Here is an 18,399-nt window from a genome sequence, read left to right as displayed (position 1 = left end):
AAGAACAATTCGGAACGAAAGTGAAGCTCAAACGCAGCATCGCCATGGACATCAATTATCGACTTGGCTTGGATTGAGACTGGTTGAACGCCTTTTTTCGCGTGTGGGTTTTGTTGCTTTGTTCCCGTTGGTGTGCTGCATCGTTGATCGCCGATTTATCGAGGAGCGGCGCCTTTAGCTTGATCGTTGCTGGTGCTTTTGTGCGGACTTCTCGTGTGACCGCACTCTCCGCCGATGGCAACGCCGGCGAAGCGGCCCAAGTACGAGGCCAAGGACTTCACCACCAAACTAGAAATTTTGCGTGCTCTGAATAATGGGCTCTCCCGACAAGAAGTGATGAAGAGTGATGAAAGGGGATCCTTCAATCGGCGGCAAGAAGCAAGGAACGAGTAACCGTACTTTTATCCCCCAACGTGACGGGAACAGAGTGCTTGCCGCTTCTCGTTATCGGAAAGGTTCAAAAGCCACGCTGCTTTAAGAACATCAACAATCTTCCCGTGGATTACCGTGCCAACCGAAAAGCGTGGATGACGGGTGAAACTTTTGCGCACACTGCAGACATCATGCGAGCTGCTGAGCACCTTGAAGGGCTCAGAAAAATTGTGTCCGCGCCAATATCTGCTCGAAAACAGACAAGCATCCGCGATTACTTTGTTAAGTAAAGGTATGTTGAAAAAGCTCGTGCATTTATTGTGTTTATTTCGGACATTCGATAATTCGGACATTCGGTTAATTCGGACATTTTTTGCGGTCCCTAGAAATCCGAATTAACGAGCTTTTACTGTATTGGGAAGTTGATGTGCATGATAATTCATGACATACCCATTTTTCAGAAATCACAAAAGTTGCACGTAGTTTGAGATATCCAGCATTGAATTTCAAGGGCGAAATCGAAACTGACCGTGCTCGGCGCACACAAAGCGCGGTGGAACACCGGAATGACACGTGACAGGGAAGTGACGAAATTTGAATGAAGGCACACCGAAGCAGAATCTGGTCAGAAAAATAGGCAAGCATTCTGAAATACACGAGTAGACAGCTTAATGTCTGTGTGCGATAGATGGTGCCCATCTGTTTCTTTCTTAAACTACAAAGAGGTGCGAATAACTATTTTGTCTGTCTGCAAGAAGAAGCACCGTAGTGGCTTCCCGAGTTTTATGCTTCTTAGACAAAGAAAAGGTTGATATTGTGATATTCTTGTGCACCATTCGAAAGAAACGCATAAGCATCAAACACTACGCTCGAAAGTAAGGCTATTCGCGGGCACAAGTTAGATGACTGGCAGCTTTTTACGAAAAGATACGGCCGTGGCGCACCTTCACTCAAACTTCGTCGCTGCCTTGTGACTGGTAGTTCCGGTCTGACGTAGCAGAACTGTTGCGCTTCGTGCGCGCCTTAACCAAGCAGTTTTGATTTTTCCCTTGCATACCTGCCAACCTCACAGCATGAAAATTCGGGAGAGAGCGCAGTGGGGGGTGGGGGGGTGTTTTTTTTTTTTTTTTCATAGCGGAAATTACTGAGGCTGGAGACTGACATCAGAAAGAGGTAACGATGTTTGTTTTGAGCTGCTTGAACCAAACTTCTTTACTTGTGAAGGCACCAAGGCAGTTCACAGGCGCACGTGGTACAGAATCCGTACTTGTCACCTTTCCGCACAGTCACAAAGCACGGAAACCCAGCTGTGTATGAGTCCAGAAACACTTGCAAGTACTACTTTGATTTTGACGCCATCATCGACCTTCTAACTGAACTCTGGAAACACACGCAACCCCCACAACAGACGGCGTAGCGTACAAAATGCGGGGGCCAAGATGGAGCCGCAAAAGTTCTGGCTAGGCTCAATGGAAACGATTGCCGCAAATGAACTGAACGGTGGCTGGAGCGGCAAGATTGCGACACGCGGCGTTGTTTCTCCCAAGCACGCCGATATCGAGAGTACAAAACACAATGGGGGCCACTTACTTACCGCCGGTCTGCCGGCCACCCCTCCTTTGGAAAATGGAATGCGCTCGACAGTCTCACCGTCTCGTTATCGGAGCGCTCGTGCAGCGTCGCGGCTCCGGCCGCCGTGCACTTTTGGCAATCTTTTTCCGCTGAGACTGTACCTTTTCCCTCGCCTTCTTTCGGTACGGTGGCGAGCGCTTCTCGCGGCCAGCCTTCGCCCAGATGCGCAGTGCCTAGAATGTACTCAGCGGTACTCTACGATATGGTTACAATGAAACAGAAGTGTGGTGGCGAATGCTCTTCCGCAACACCGCCACAGCAGGTAAGGCTGACGTACGTGCATGATTTAAAAAAAAATAGAGAAAAAAAAAGCCGCCTCTGCTGTGGTGGCCACTTTTCGGGAGATTCGAGATGACATTCACACAACTGGGAGATCAGGTCCTAATTCGGGAGTCTCCCGGACAATTTGGGAGAGTTGGCAGGTATGCCCTTGAAATCCGATGACGAATATTTCGAACTACATGCAACCTTTGTGATTTCTAAAAATTGGGTATGCCGGAAATTGACACGCACTACAACTTTCTGATATAAACGGCTCTCAAGTCGATAATTAAAAAGTTAATTAATGAGTTTTTGTTAATTAGTCACGTCAACGTCATTTTAACAGCGGCAAAGTATTTCCACCTCGACATGGAGTTTATGAGCGAAAACGACAGGAGCCTTACTGTCATAGGATTTTTATAAAAAATCTGTATTGTCTAAAAAAAAGACACCCTGTAGAATGTAGTGGAATTCTAGCGCAGTTTTGAAAATGGCTGCCAATTATTATTCAAAACTGATTCAAACAGCATTCAAATAGTATTTGTATTCGATTCAGCGTCATCACTATTAAATTTGTATTAGACTGTTCTAAAATTCACAACTCCTACACCCCTAAACACTTGTACATGACCAATAAAATAAGCGAGCGGAACATCAAAGAAAGCTGTGGAGATCAGTAAGTTTGCAGTACCAGGAATATGTCCACACTGCACACAGTTTTCAGATAAGCTAAGGCCACAACAAACTATGTCATCTTCAACATATCAGGGATCGACTGTGTCCTTTTGCCTTGACAGTATAATCGATATTTTTTAGACCTTAGCCATAGTTTTATTGCCCTTTACTTTTGTTTCTTGCTCCACTTCCTTGAATTTTGCTTGCACGATAGCATATTACATTGGCATTATGGGCCTCGTACCGGACAGTGATCCAGAGCCCATTAAGCACAGCGAAGAAAGGCACATCCTGTGGCTTGCGGAAGGCCCAGTAGTAGGAGGCAAAGGCCGCAGCCAGAGCCACCTGGCCCAGCCCCACTATGAAGAACATGCCCCAGATGAGGCCAATGAAGTTGTAGATCTGAAGTCGTGACAGGTGCTGGTTGGCCACATACTGCGTGAACTGACACCGCAGCTGAGACAGTGTCTTGTTGAAGTCCTGTAAGATAGCAAACACTGGTCAGCATATCCACTGCACCATGCTAATCGAGCTGCCCTGCAGTTCTGAATGACCGAAAACATTATTAATGTAAAAATAATGTCACGCAGCCATAATATTCGTGTCTCAGTATTCAGTCACTAACTTGCTCTACATTCACGCCTGGGCGTTACTGCACCCGTCCCCTGACCTTCATGCATTCATGTAACTGATGTAACATCAGCTTACAGAAACAACAGGATTCCTAAAATGTCATCTCCTCTACATGCTGAAAGAAGTGTCAGGCCTCTTATGCAGTTGAAGCTAGACTATGCCTTTACAGTATGGGACTCCCATCAAGTACACCTCGTCAACAACTTACAAAACCACGCTGTTCATTCATTCTGCACGTTAGCATTACGTAACCAATAATGTCCTATAGTCAGATACAACTTTAGAAGTCCGCGGCATTTCCTCCTCAAAGGCAGATGCACACAGGCCTGCACCAATGGGCACACACTCCCGACTGACGTCATGAGCCGGACAGCCGGTGACCCCACCTTCGGAGAATATTGTCGAGTGCATAAGCGGAACTGTTTCTTTAGTCGCGGAAGCGATCTGCTGCCGCACTTCAGTCGTTTACGCGGAGCCTCTCAGAACTTCTTAAGTTGTATCTGACTCTAGTCATTCTTCTTGCCTTACTGTCGCGACCTGACCATCTTCATTTTTATGAGTCACGAACCACTTCTTTACCAATTTTTAAGCCCCATGTCATTAAATATCCCTAAAAGGGGGTGAGGAACATCAAGTGAAGTGAAAGAGAAGACAATTTGAGGAAGAATGTCTGCATAACTGCAGTAGATGCAAATTTAGGAGTAACAAATTTCCTACAGTTCAAATTTTGGGTAAATGAAGTGTCCTCAAAGGGGCCCTGAAATGCCTTTTAAGTAATAACAATGCAGCAGCCCCACCACAATCAGCATAGAAAATGCGAGGCATGTGCAGAGTAGAAGTCTGTCAGCTCCTGAACAGTTTCGCTGAACCCCAGGCACCATTCCTTCATTCTTTCTCAGACCCCATGACTTGCCTCAGATTTCATAACCACACAGCCCATACCGGTGATGATTATATAGAGATGATGTGCATAATAAACGCCCATGCCAAAAAAAATTGCCTAGCTATATTCAGTGCAGAATAATCTTGCGATTTCCGAATGGTTTCTGCCTACTGGTCACTTCATTGTGCCTAAAAGCAAGATTTAGTTACCTATCTGAGGCCACATTTTTAATGCTAAACGTCTACCCTTTTGAGGATAAAGCTTAATGCAGACATGATACCTCATCACGCTGCAGTGCTACTGCTTTATTTAGCTTTCCTGTAACCACATTTAAGAAGAGATTTTATAAGTAACCAAAGGTCATTATAACGCGATTTTGCAACAATAGCCAGCATATATTTACATTTTAAGTTTCTCATTTTGTGATTGAGGGCGCTGAACACAAAGACAAATACTATTCCAGATCAACTTGCGTCAGGAGCACCTTGGCCACCAACTTGAACACTTATCCAACATATTCACATGCTCAACGCTTGTTCGGTTCAATTGTTCAACAAGAGGAAAAATCACTTGCCTTTGCAGAGCAGCTTTGTGTAGTCATGCTGTTATTTCCATCAGTCATGTTCATGTACTTAAATTCAGCAGTGCCACTGGAGGCAAGGTATCTGAGCAGTCACAGTTAAGGATACAAGTGCACAACAAGCAGTGAGGAATCGGTGAAAAGGGAATGCCACCTGAGCCAAGGTTTCAGGGCAGCCTGCCTTAGCAGCCAAAACTTTGCTCACTTTTTCCCAACCTCGAAAGTGGAAGAGCAAAAAAAGCAAAGAAATAGAGAGGGGGCTACTGGAGAGGTTGGCGGAACAAGTGTCATACAGTAAGGGAGGCATATCTTTTTCCCTAAAAGGGCAGGATGCTCTTGATCAATTTTGATGAAGCTGGCAGAGTTTATGTATACATATCTGTGTGTGCCCATTTCAAATGTGCCATTCTTTTTTCTCATACAATATGTAGATTGTAAAATACTCATTACTTATGAAACGTCACTTATAATTATTAATGAAACATTTCATGTGCCTTTTTCTGGGCAAGATTTTTCCTATAATGAGAAACTTACTAATAAATCAGCACATCACAATAATTTGGAACGAGAACTGTATGCAGTAGCACAAGAATGAATGTTCGAAACCCGTATGAATGAAGGTTATGAACATTCACAAGTGAGTCCACGTCAAGCTCAGATCTCTCTCAGGCATATTCAACATACTTTTGTTCAGATGGGTTTAAAACATGTCTTACTGCATTAACTTCTCATTCCAGATTATTGCGATGTGCTGATTTATTAGTAATTTGCTCAGTTCTGGGCGAGAAAAATCTTGCTAAGGACGCATGAAATGTCTGCTATTTCAAAAACTACACATTTTCACATGGTTGTCATGGTTGAGTATGCAGAACACAAGCTGGTACAGACGAAAACTCTTTATTGGGCAAATTTGTGCCCAGAAAACGATAACTATAAGCACACGCAATACACACTGTACCCTGATAGCGACGAGACCAGTCGTCGGCCATCAGTAATCTGATCATCGGAGGAACGTGTTGTCTTTTATACATCAGTCATCAAACCTTCCAATGTTATTGCTGGTGCTCGCATATGCTCCCTCATAATCTAGACTAGTAGCGTCCTGTGTGTAATCTTAACAGAACAACCTGAAACAATCTCAAAGCTTCCCAAATGTTGTTGCGCGGTCAGCGCCGAGCGGTACTAACAGCTTCTAAGGACAACACCCGACCACATCAAAACGAAGTAAGGGTGGGTGGCAACATTGTACTGAAACAACAATTGCACACATGAAACCAGCACAATACTAATATGCTTAAACTCAGTATTAAGAATTAAGATTTTTTCGAGTGCAGCCTTCCCTTTTAAGAGATATGAAATATCCTAGATGGCTAAAATCAGCTAGTGCAGGACAGATTGGGTTGGAGATCACTCGGAGAGGCCTTCATCGTGCAATGGAAATAAAGATCGCCCAACGGCGATGATGAGATGGCATTAACAACGTGTTAGAAAGCACACCACACCTTGCACTTAAACGCACATGTTTTTTTTTTCATTACAGTGATGCTACCGAGGACTTCTGATTTGGAGCTATTTTTGAAGCAGCAAAATTTCAGTTTTGGAGCACTTTGGAGCAGCAAAGTTTTCATCTTGGAGCACTTTGGAGCAGATAATTTTGCATCTGGGAGCACTTTGGAGCAGCGAATTTTACATCCTGGAGTGCAATACAGAAGCATATTGCATTAACATTCAAGCACCTGAGTGTTATTATGGGGCTCTTATGAAGGCTAGAAATATTTCGATTCATTGCAAATCTCATGGAAAAAATCATCTCAGGAGCATAGGCCTGCGCACAGGCACCCCCCCCCCCTAATCACCTAAGAGGGGGGGGGGGCGCAAAATCTGCCCCGTACATTGACCCTTGCGATAGCAATTATATGGACACTCTCGGCGGATTTTTGCCGTCGCCGTTACCGTAATTTTCCGTATAAAGTCCAAATTAATAACATCACCACGCGCATTCTAGCCCCGGGTAAAAGCTCGCGAGCGCTGGCGACGAACGCGGCTGAAGCGGAGATTAAACTAGCCGGCCGTCTGTCTCCGCCGCACGGACAGCGCATGAGATAACGTCTTCCCGCGTGCGGGCCTGCCGTCGATTGCTCATCAAACAGAGAGGAAACGCCCTACTTCGCGCTTACTTCGCGTTTAGAGAACTCAGAGCAAGAAAACGCTTCGGTTCCTGGAGGGGCCATATTCCCTTAAACCAGCGTTTTGTTGAGTTACACGAGGTCGGATCCAAAAGAGTTAGCTGCTAGTCTTACTTCGTTTCACAATACAATTTTTTGGTATCGCATTCATTGCTTCGCTCTTAAGCGAAACTGAGTTTTTTTAACCGTTAGCTATTGACCCCCGAAAGCGAGGGGCGGACGTGTAACATGGCGTAGCCGCATCACTGTGGGCCGTCAGCGACGGGCCCGCTACTGACAGCTGCGCATTTGCGGCTGCTCCGACCAGGAGATATGATTTTACTAATGAGATGACATTTTTAAAAAAGCAAGCAAAAAATTCGAATTGGAACCCTAGCACGTGAGCTCGAGAGGCCAGGGCCTTTTAGGGGGTATTTACCCCAGAGTGATTACAAACTCGGACGTGCTGGCGGACGGAACTACGAAAAAGCTGTTCTGGATGAAGATCCATGGATAAAGTATATCTGAGGAAAAGTCTCAACGCGTTTCCACCGTTCGCGTGCTCTTCCATAAACGCGAAGCAAGGAAAATTCGATATTGTCCCATATATCTATACTGCGAGCGATCCCAGATTTCATTCCGCGATGTCCAGAAACAGAAGTGACAAACATTTTAGTGGCACTCATGTAGTTATTACTGGACATTGCTTTCCTTACGTGCCGAGCGACGCTTGAAACGAGCTATCAGCAGCGTTTCTGGAACAGACGACGTCCGTCGATGAATCGCCGTCGCACTTTCTCGCTACCGATAGGCCTAGACGTCACGAGCCTCTGCGGAGAGCGCGTTTTGCTGTCAAGCCGACTTGCAGAACAGAAGCTGCGTCGGCACCGTGCATGGCATCGTGGCTTACTCGGAACGCACGCGCGAGCGCCATTTATTCAGCGGAATAATTCTTGGTCCATGATTGCGACTTTATTGGCAGCCCCAAGATCGAGCTGCACATGTTCTGACGCGCCGGCGGTGCGATTGCCGGTGATAGACGCCCCCAAACCCGAGACTTTGGCGCAGTTTGGCGCAAATTTCGTCGATATTATCAGGATGGCGCAGTAAATACAATTTGGCGCACTTTGGCGCAGTTGGCGCAGGAGTGGAATCACTGTCATTAGTACATTCTGCACACAGGACGTTCACCTCCGCATACAAAAAGATCGGTCATTGCTAATAGTGCCATGTTTTTTTTTTGTCTGGTTGTACAATACTGTAGTTGATGGCCTATCTGATCTACAACGAGTTCATGTCATCTTGAGATGGCTGCTTGGCTCTTTGCTGGTATTCAGAATGGTGGCTCCATGAGGGGTGAGGGATTGGCCACTGCCACAGCTTTATTGGCAAATCATCAGAGGCATTATTTGACAGTCGTGGGTTTGGTTTTCACCGGCAAGTCATTTCCCTTTATGCCATAATTACTAGATTTAAATTTAAAACTACATATAATGCCTCTAATGCTTTCCTTGGCTTCTTTATCTGTTGTCTATCAAAGGGCCCCTCGATCCATTCCCCTTCTTTCATTCAGCCAAGTGTGCCTGGCTTTGTTCAAACATCTCCACTCTGGTTTTCTTGTCTGAAAGTTATGCATATTTTTTACTAACTCTCAAGCAGCAAGAAACTCATGAGGCAGCACCTATAAATAAAGACCCACACAATGTGCACCTCATATTCAGGCCCCACGTGCAATGCTGTAGAGGCTAGCAAGACTTGTTGCAGTAGATGAACTTGCACCAATGACCAGTTCAATGTTTTCACCACCCACAATGTGATTTCTCTTTTTTTTTTAAGGCTGTGTAGAAAATGTTTTGTGCCTTACAAATAAATAAGCCACATTAATATGTTGTTACAGAAGGTCTCCTTCTTGCTTGCAGTCAGTGGAGATGACTTGCATGCGCTGTTCGCACAAGCATCCAAGATAATAAAAGCTGGGCTTTGCAAAGTTATGCCTTTTGCTGATTGGACTTCTTGCATAGCTTCCATAGCGCTGCACCTTATGTATGAAATGGGGTTTCGTAATGGACTAACCCCCGTATTCGGAAACGCTCCTCGACTTGAACTTGACTTGCCACCGCCTTGGGCAGCGCGTTCGAAACACGTTTGTGCTGCCTTGGCACAGCTTAAAGGCAGCGCGTTCGAAACGCGTTGAAGGCGGTGGCCAGTCAAGTTCAAGTGAAGGAGCGTTTCTGAATACGGGGGTAAGGGTTGCGCATTCTGTGGTTGAACAACACAGCAGGTCCTTTGCACTCCGGCCATCACACTCATTGACCACAATGAGCATGCTACTAATGTCAGCAGCCACGCATTGGTAGCTCACCCTATACTGGTTAAATGTAGTAGGAATGGTGTCAGCAAAAAGGACAGCCTCTGAGACTGGAGGATACACTGCCACCGAGCCCCAGAAAGCGAACAACAGCAGGTGCAGCAGGTATGGCAGGATGGGAAAGAAAAGTGCCGAGGGCATGAGGGCAACCGCTCTGAAAGGAAGGTGCGCACACGTTAGCATATGCACTCTGCTTGTGAGTGGCATGGTAGACGTGTTATTTTACAATCAATGTTTGGGAGCAACGATGACTCCCATGACAGCATTCCTAAAAGCTGTACCAGCTTCCCACCCCGTCACACCCCCTGAATGTAACAGGGCAGGTTCTAGGGAATTTCCCCCAAAACATCCCACCTAAGCACGGACAATCAAGGGTAGTACGTCCTTTGGTGCCCCAGCACACGTCCAATTCCAGCTCTGACTTGGTCTAAAGACCAAGTCGACAGAACACACACACAAAAAAAAAACTTATACTCTTCAGACAGTTACAAACATTTCTGTACACATGCAGACATGGCTAGATATATTACAATAAATCTCAGATGGGTTTTGTCGGAACAATGGCCAACAAGAGCTGAACGCACATGCATTAGAGAATGTTCCACAACTTTAGATGTCCCTCCATATTCACCACAGCTTGCTCACCATCAGCAGTATTGAAGTACTTTTTCTAAGGCACTGGTCGACTGTAGTGCTGGGACAGGGATTCCCTCCTTCTGCAGTTGGGCTGTTTGCATGGCCTTCACAGTGCCTCCAGATGGTATACATCTGCCTGAGTGACTGACTGACTTCCACATGCTTATACTGGCTTCCTCCTGGGCTTGCGCTCTTTCAATTCGAGTCACCAAGTACAGTGCACACACCTTTGGCATCTCAGCTATGGCCATCTCGTGCCCCCATGCGTGCTGTTGCATCATGCCACAAGTTCTTGAACATTCCAGGGTTTCCATGTCCACTCGGTTTGCAACAAGATGACAGTGTCTCTGGCATGCGTTTCTTCAACGCATACTCTCATAAGGCGGTCATTTGTAGTGGCTTGGCCGATGCTTGCCATTAACATGCTCAGCTGCAGCTGTCGACAGGAGGTTGTAATTTGATGTTCGCTTTAGAAAGTGGCGGCCACGCATTCTCAGTGCTCAGTTGTGACACACCCCCAGTGTAAAAGAGCTCCGGAATTGGCTAGCTAACACACTGTTTGTCAACAGAGTGTCGTGATTAAAGTTTGCAACTTCATTGGCTCCGCAAAAGCCCACACAGTTTTTGGAACTGAATTTGGCTGGATTCTTCTGTTATAGACCATGAAATGTTTCAGGAAGGCTTTGTTGCTTATTGAAGAATATCAATCCAGAGTGGGTGGGGGCATCTTTCTTTTAGTTTCTTTTAGTCATGACCTAGATCTGAACAAGATCTAGGTCATGACTAACTGGAATCAGTGTGGTGCAACATTACTTTTAAGAGACAATTCCTCCTGCACAACCAGAGCTTTCTACCGGACTCCTAATACGTCTGTCACTACGCTAAAGCTTTTTACATGAAATTGTTCTTGAGGCCACAATACCGTAGAAGTTAGCCAAGCCATCTGTCAACATTTTGCTTGCTCATTTGAGTACTACTTACAAGTAGCACTTCAAATAAAGTTTTTATTCTATACTGATTCAGTGATGCTACAGGCTTAGGCCACTTTGGAGCAGCTTTTGGAGCAGGCAAAATTGCGTTTTGGAGCAGCAAAACTAGCTTTTGGAGCAGGTGCTCTGCCTTCAACAATTCATTCTGAGCCGAAGAATTCTTAAAAAAGTAATAAACATCGACCACAGCAGCATCGACATCCGAGCCAACAGCACTCAAGCCGCGGGCAAATGAGTTGTGCACTTTGTGCAAGCAGCACTCTCCAACATCTATGATGTCAGGGTATGCTTCCTGCATCTTTTTTTCTGAAGCTTTTCATTGCATTAGGGCCATCCATAGAAAAGCAAATGACATTTTTCTGCGGCAGCTCCATCACTGCTCTCCGCACTTCACTAGCCAAAATTTCCGAAGTCGCAGAGCCCAGCCGGAAAGACTGTAGGTGTTCCACAACTCGCTGCATTTTGTTGGAGAAATGCCTAACTACATCAAGTTGTTGGCACCTCTGTTCAAGAAGAGGGGTCTCGTCAGTGCTAAGAGAAAAAAACCACATCCGGCTTGTTCAGCTCGTCAAGCACAAGTTTCTTGAAATACGGCCCGAGACCATCACTAACTATGTAGGATGCCTTGAACCTCTTACAACTAAACTGCTTCGCTGTTTTGGAATCTCCAAATAACTTGGGAAACAAGGCAGTTGCTGTGTCGGCCCACGAGTATGGGATGCCCTTGAGAGTCATGCCAAGCACAAACAGAGTTTCTGCGTTTGTCACGCGGTCACGTACACCGCAAAACGTTCCATGGACTGCCGAATTCCAAAGTCGGCTGGATCGTTTTCGGCCGCTGCAGCTCACCTGAAGCGTCTCAATGACGACTGGTAGCATCAATGTGCCGTTTCATGACTGCATGTCGCTTGACTGCTGCTACGCCATGTTGCCTACAGTTGATGCTTTGATTACAAAAAAAAAACACAAAACGCAGTTCCTTCGTCCGCTTGACAACACCATATTGATAGTATAACCTCATTACAACAGACCTTCATAGTGAAGAGGATTCTGGTCTATTGTAAAGGGAGTATGTAAAATCCAAGTACTGTTACAACAGACTTTCATGTAAACGCTGAATGGGTCTGTTATAACCGGAGAGAATTACGAGTCACAAACATGGTCTTAATTTTAACGGGGGACCAAAAAAAATGCGATTTTTGGAAAATCGCATTTTCAGTTTCTGTAGCCCATTTCTATCTGATTCCAAAATATCTTCAATGAAAACTACGTAGAAGTGCTATAAAAAATTTGTTTTGCATCTGCCGACTTAGCGAAAATTGCGGAAATATAAAAAAAAGCGTTTTTCAAAATTATAGCTCGGCAACGGCGCCACTGGGCGCCACCATTTTGGGCTCGTCGTAAAGAGCATTTCTCCGCGTTCAAGTTCTCCGTTTCAGCTGGCTCCTCCATTCAGTAACAAGCATACGAAAAACGTGTTTTGGCTGCTTCTGCGGTATTACCGCAGAAGCAGACAACACGTGTTAATACTCGCTTCGGGATCGCCGTCTGCTGCTTGTGCGTCGCGAGGTCGTGGCTGTCGAAAATTGCGCTACTTAGTGACGCGTTCGCACTCGTTCTGTGTTTACGGGTCGACGATAATTTGGAACGCTTTAGTTGGGCAGCTGCAAGCGGAAGCTCAATCATCAGATTACGAAAGCGCGCCGCACTCGTCGCGAACATCGCAGACGTACGACTAATAGCGTTGACTTGTTGGACCCGCTGTTCGAGGTTCTTCTTTCAGCACTTCGAAGCTTATGACGAAGACCACCGCGGGACAACTCCTCGTACTCGCAATCGAGCATGACGTACTTTGAAACATCGGGCACCGCGGCCACGCACATCGCAACCGAGCTTTCTACTAAATGTCGTGGTTAGGCCTAACTCCGTTCACGGTGCCGATGTACGAGCCAAATCCGAACTTTGCGGGCAAGAACATTGCGCTAGCGGACATGCGAAAGCGAAGAAGCCGTAATGTCCTTCGTCTCAAGCAACGAATCGCATTGCCCGCTGGCTCCTCAGAACCACGGATGGGCATTTTGCGCATCGGCAGCGGACACCCCGGCCAAGCTCGCCGCGCAGCGACCGCGCGGAGAAGCGGTGGCAGCGGCTCGCAATTTCGCGTGTCAGCGTCCCAAACGCAGCACCAAGCACGCTGAGCGCCGTTTTTTTTGTCGCTACAGCTAGGCATAGCTGATCAATGACAGACCGGGGATCGGCGACCTTCGTTCTTAAATCGGTACGTCGATATCCGCGGTGCGCTGCTCCCGTCCCGAAAGTATGCTAAGCGATGTTTGAAGTCGGAAGTTAATGACCGTGGTAGAAAAGTCCGCTCTAAAGGAGTCCTGACCACCTTGCTGGCCTGAAATTTTAGTCAATTATATCCGAATGTCCGTTGTACCAGAATCCGTTGTAAACGAAGCTCAATCAATGGCACTAATACGGAGGTCGGCATAACGCCGCAAATTGGTATGTAATATCCGAATGTCTGAGAACGTCCGTGTACAACGCGATGTCACTCTCAATGGGGGAACCTCATGTAGTTAGTTTCATTTTTGAAAGTCGGAGTACACCCCTTTGGCGCAGGCTTGGCGCAGAATCGCCAAATTTTGAGGAAATGTAGCAGGTTGTAGCAGCCAGGGCACTTTGGCGCAATCTGGCGCAATTGGCGCAGCTGTAGCATCACTGCTGATGTTAAATCAGTTGCTAACAATTGAGAGACAAAAGCATTCGTGTTCAAGATCAACTTGACATTAAGACTAAATGATGTCCACGGCATAGTGACACGGCTTACCTGCTGGCTTCCTTGATGAGAGCAATGGCAATCACGATACGCTTTCGCAAGAAGATGAGCAGCAGCAGTAGAACGACCAGGATCACAACCGATACAATGCCTGCAAAGAAGGGAAAGAAAGCTCCTTGTTTCTCACCCAAGCAGCTTTGTAGAATACTGAAAATGGTTCATTCTTTCTCAGCCAATCAGTGGAGACACAGTCCGCCAACAGGGAAGCATACCACTGTGCTCACTATTAGAACATCTTTAAAACCAGTGTCATATAGAAGCACGAGTGGAATACCACATGTGCAAAAGTTATTTCGACACAATAAATGTAAACCTGTAGTGCAAAAATAGTTTCTTGATGCTCAATTGTCCGTGGTCCCTACATTTGGAACTCAGGGGCCGATATGGTTCCTCCTTTCAATTGTGTCGTGAAGGCCACGAGTGCACACAGGGGCAACGTCCCCAATGAGTGGTTCATGTTGTCAGGCATGTTGTGAACGAGAAGAGGCCATTCTCAGAGTGATGCACCGAGTTTCTGCCCACCTTTCTTGCACCAGGGCAGATTAAGTGTGACCCCTCTGGCATTGTTGTTTGGCCTTTTGGCCGGGACAGCATGAAAACTGACACTGCCTCACCCCTTTCTCTGGTTGCCAGGGTATCATCTCTCACACTCGGCTTGCTCAACACACAACACTCTTTGTGTGTTGAAATAATGTGTACATCTCTTGTATCGCTGCGTCTTTATGCTGTTACAGATTTCATTTTTTTTACAGAACTAAATGTAATACACACAAGTCTTGCTTTTCTTTTGAAGGCTATAGTATTAACTATTGCAACAGTGTCCAGGTTGTCCTGTACTTCGCTACATTCCTGTGATCGTTTTATATATATATACATATATATATATTTTTTTAAATTACTTTATGTGCACTCAACCTCAATATGTCATCTTACTGTCATTTCGAATGATAGAAGAGCCATGTAGTGGTGACTACAAAGAATGCAGCAGCAAAACTGGTAAAGGTTAAAAGTTATTTGGCTGACTTGTGTCCAGCAAGAAAAAACACTCGCAGTATACAGAGGTAGTGGTGAGCACAGTGGTCAGTCGTCAAAAAGCTGATCTGCTGATCAAACGCATTTGCTATTTATACACGAGGCACAGTACATTTCTGCCCTACTGTTGGTGGTCACATGCATTCCAAAAGTCCTTAACTGCATATATGCCAACTGGGTACCTCGAAATTCGGTGCTGCAAGAATTCTATACTTGTGCGTTGTTTGTCATTCAATTTGCATAGCATCTGTCAACTCCTTGTGCATGCCAATGCCACGAGATGCTCCCAGCTGAGCATTTACTTAGAAACAATACTAAAATATATTAAAGGCAGAGATCCGCATTAAATAATAATATCTGGGGTTTAACGTCCCAAAACCACGATATGATTATGAGAGACGCCGTAGTGGAGGGCTCCGGAAATTTCGACCACCTGGGGTTCTTTAACGTGCACCTAAATCTAAGTACACGGGCCTCAAACATTTTCGCCTCCATCGAAAATGCAGCCGCCGCATTAATACCTGGCCAGAGGTACCCACGTATGCAGAAATATTTCAGAAAAAACAGAAATATTTCAGGTTTCAAGTTGGTGGTCCTAGAATGCAGCGTCATAGATTTCATAAATGAGTGAAAACAAAGCCTACAGTCACTGCTCAAGACTCACCCAGAACCAGCCACGTGTTCTTGTTGGCAGAGTAGGCTCGCAGATTTTGTGTAAATGAGACGGACACATCAAACTGCTTGATGAGGTTCTCGCTGCCACTGTCCATGCTGTTGCGCAGCTCCACATACTTGCTGAAGCTGTAGTAGGAGCCTGGCAGACAGAGGAGAGACACAACATGATTGCAGCATGGCCCGTTCATCAGAGCTGGCCAATCAGAGCCTCACAAATTTTTAATTTAGAACAGAACGAAATGTGCACTGCACTTGTGCCACATCTGCTAGGCAAGTGGAGTCGATTTGCCTGCATTTTTTACACACAGACACACCCAATGTTTCAGAAAGTAGGTTCTGTTGCAACCAGCTCACCAAAAGAGAAGAGCAGCACCAGGCAGAGGATGCTGAGCCAAACCATGACAGCCGCCAACCAGCGCATGAGAGCAATCCAGAGGAATGCCACCAGCATGGCACACAGAAGCCCACTGCACAAATATTCCATGGCTTCATTGAGACAACTATGAGCCAATCGTACCATCAAAAGGCCAAGTATTATCACCAGTAAAATAGCATTGCATTTTGGCTAGATTGGCTAGAAGAGAGTACACTGGGACTGTGAAAAATCTTTGAATTAAGCGGGTTTTCAAATTAACTAAACATACAAAGTGTGGGATGCAAGGAACTTTAAATTACTGAAAGTAATCAGAGGTGGTAGTTTTCTCCGTCTGCTAGTTTGCAGCTCCAAGGGCTATGTTTCCAAGCAATACCTGATCCTGATTTCTCAGCAAGCCTGCAGAAATGACGGTCCTTTGGAGCTACAAGGCAATGCCACCTAGCGATGCTAATGATTGATAAGTGAAGCACTCCTGCAGAAGTCGCAACAGCACATCAGCTTTCACGTCTGTCCGTCGTGTTGTCGACTGCCCAGCAGTTCTCTATTTTGCAGACCATATGAGTATGCATGTGCTTCTTGTAGTCCCCTGAAATTTATGGCTGAGTTGCACAGCTCAAAGTGAGCGTTTAGTGCTGACTATCTAACACAAGAAAAATATTAGCTACAAGCGTAAGTTTTGGAGTTTCAAAGATTTGGATAACGCCTTGCTCATGAGCCTTATACCAGAAGTAGCACTCTCCATCCGAGAAACTGCTTCAGCCTCTTCAAACAGATCGTCGTAAAATGTCCAGATGCGGCTGTGTCTGTAAAAATATTGTCCCTGAGCAAAACGCTGCTGAGGAGCTCAACAGAAATTTCTCCTCTGAAGATGGCGGTGCATGTGAAACATCATAGTCCTACGCCAGGCGCAAGAAGGCGGAGATCGTGGGTGCTGTCTCCAGGACACTTTCTGCGTGGACCCACTTTTGCCTGCCTCACGCCCTGTGTACATTAGGGCCAAAGAAACTGTTGCATGTGAAAACCCGACTCGACTGCACATCTAGACGAACTTTTTCGGGTAATTGCTTTTGCCAGGAATGATACTACAATGAGTACTAACATGGCGCAGTGTGCCCACGTTCCGCAGAGGGCGGCTGCGTATTGAAGCTAAGCTATGGAAATTAGTAAAACTTAACGTTGATATTCAGTCCTTTACGTCCGTGGCAATTCACAACGCAACAGTAGCGTCGATTGCGGCATTTCTTCGTAGCGTGCGGAGCGGTCTCGTCTGCTGTTGTTTTCGCCGTCACTCTGGCGAGTGGCGAGTGGCAAGCACTTCATGGCGGTTCGGTGGCACATCCGACTACCAGAGAGAAATTCACAGCTCTCTTTCTGAGTGTTAAACGCGCAAACACACGCAGCATTAAGCTCAATCGTTGTTTCGCACTCGACAGTTGGACCTGGTCCCACAGCGAACTGTGCGAGGGAGTCGGCCTTTGTACTACCCAATACTGCTCCGACAGGTGGCACCACGCGTCTTGCGAAACTCGAGCCTGACATCTATGCCACTCTGACAGAAGCGACTCATGGAGAAAGAATTGCTTTGTCGTTGGCTGCGCGCTGATGACAATCTCTGACATTGTGGTACGTTGCCGATGTGGGCATCGATAGGCTGCTCCTACACCCCTGCGTGGCAGTGAAGAGTAAGGAGGCCGAGCTAGAAACCGAAACCAGCCAAAATATAGCGAGATTGCTGGACAAGCTTTTGGAGTAATTTATGGAGCGGAACATGATGAATTTGGAGATTAACAGAAGGAAAAGGGCATTTTTGGCCTTTACACAGTACGGAAGTTTCTTTGCTTGTGAGATCCCTTGACGATAGGTTAGTTACTAGATGCTGGCCAATTATTTCTGGTTTCTTTGTTTCGCTGATAAGACTGGCAAGTTCCTTCTCCTGTGATGTGCGGTGTTTTGTAGCATCTGATGAGGCATCTGATGTCGGGATCCTAGGCAGAAGCAATAACAAACCCGCACGTGAATTGTTAGAGGCCTATCACATACAAATCATAGGTCATGCATGTGTCAGTCAAACGTCTGTTCCGCTCTATGATGCGGAACTGAGATTGTCAACTATTTGAGGGTGGTGACATTTGTATATTGCCTGTTTGGCCCCGTTGTCTGGTTTTTATGCATCTGTGCATGCACATGTTTGTGTATACAGGGTGTCTTTAATTTTAGACAATACAGATTTTTTATAAAAATCCTATGACAGTAAGGCTTCAGTCATTTTCGCACACAAGC

The 18,399-nt window shown here is 46.0% G+C and overlaps 1 protein-coding gene across 4 annotated transcripts in view; it reads right to left on the bottom strand.

Annotated features, from left to right (window-relative positions):
- Positions 1–18,399, bottom strand: part of LOC119390499 (choline transporter-like protein 4) — a 154,335-nt gene that overhangs the window by 34,916 nt on the left and 101,020 nt on the right. For all 4 annotated transcript variants that reach the window (XM_037658127.2, XM_037658131.2, XM_037658109.2 and 1 more), the window contains 6 exons: positions 16,098–16,210; positions 15,733–15,882; positions 14,028–14,127; positions 9,631–9,723; positions 5,031–5,121; positions 3,185–3,420 (listed from right to left, as the gene is read on the bottom strand). In XM_037658127.2, the coding sequence (XP_037514055.1) occupies positions 3,185–3,420; positions 5,031–5,121; positions 9,631–9,723; positions 14,028–14,127; positions 15,733–15,882; positions 16,098–16,210 (783 nt within the window). The remainder of the gene's footprint in view (positions 1–3,184; positions 3,421–5,030; positions 5,122–9,630; positions 9,724–14,027; positions 14,128–15,732; positions 15,883–16,097; positions 16,211–18,399) is intronic.

Source organism: Rhipicephalus sanguineus, chromosome 1 (assembly GCF_013339695.2).
Source record: "Rhipicephalus sanguineus isolate Rsan-2018 chromosome 1, BIME_Rsan_1.4, whole genome shotgun sequence".
NCBI classification, from domain to species: Eukaryota; Metazoa; Arthropoda; class Arachnida; order Ixodida; family Ixodidae; genus Rhipicephalus; species Rhipicephalus sanguineus.
The sequence above is the reverse complement of the archived record's forward strand: the minus strand, read 5'-3'. Positions and strand labels throughout refer to the sequence as shown.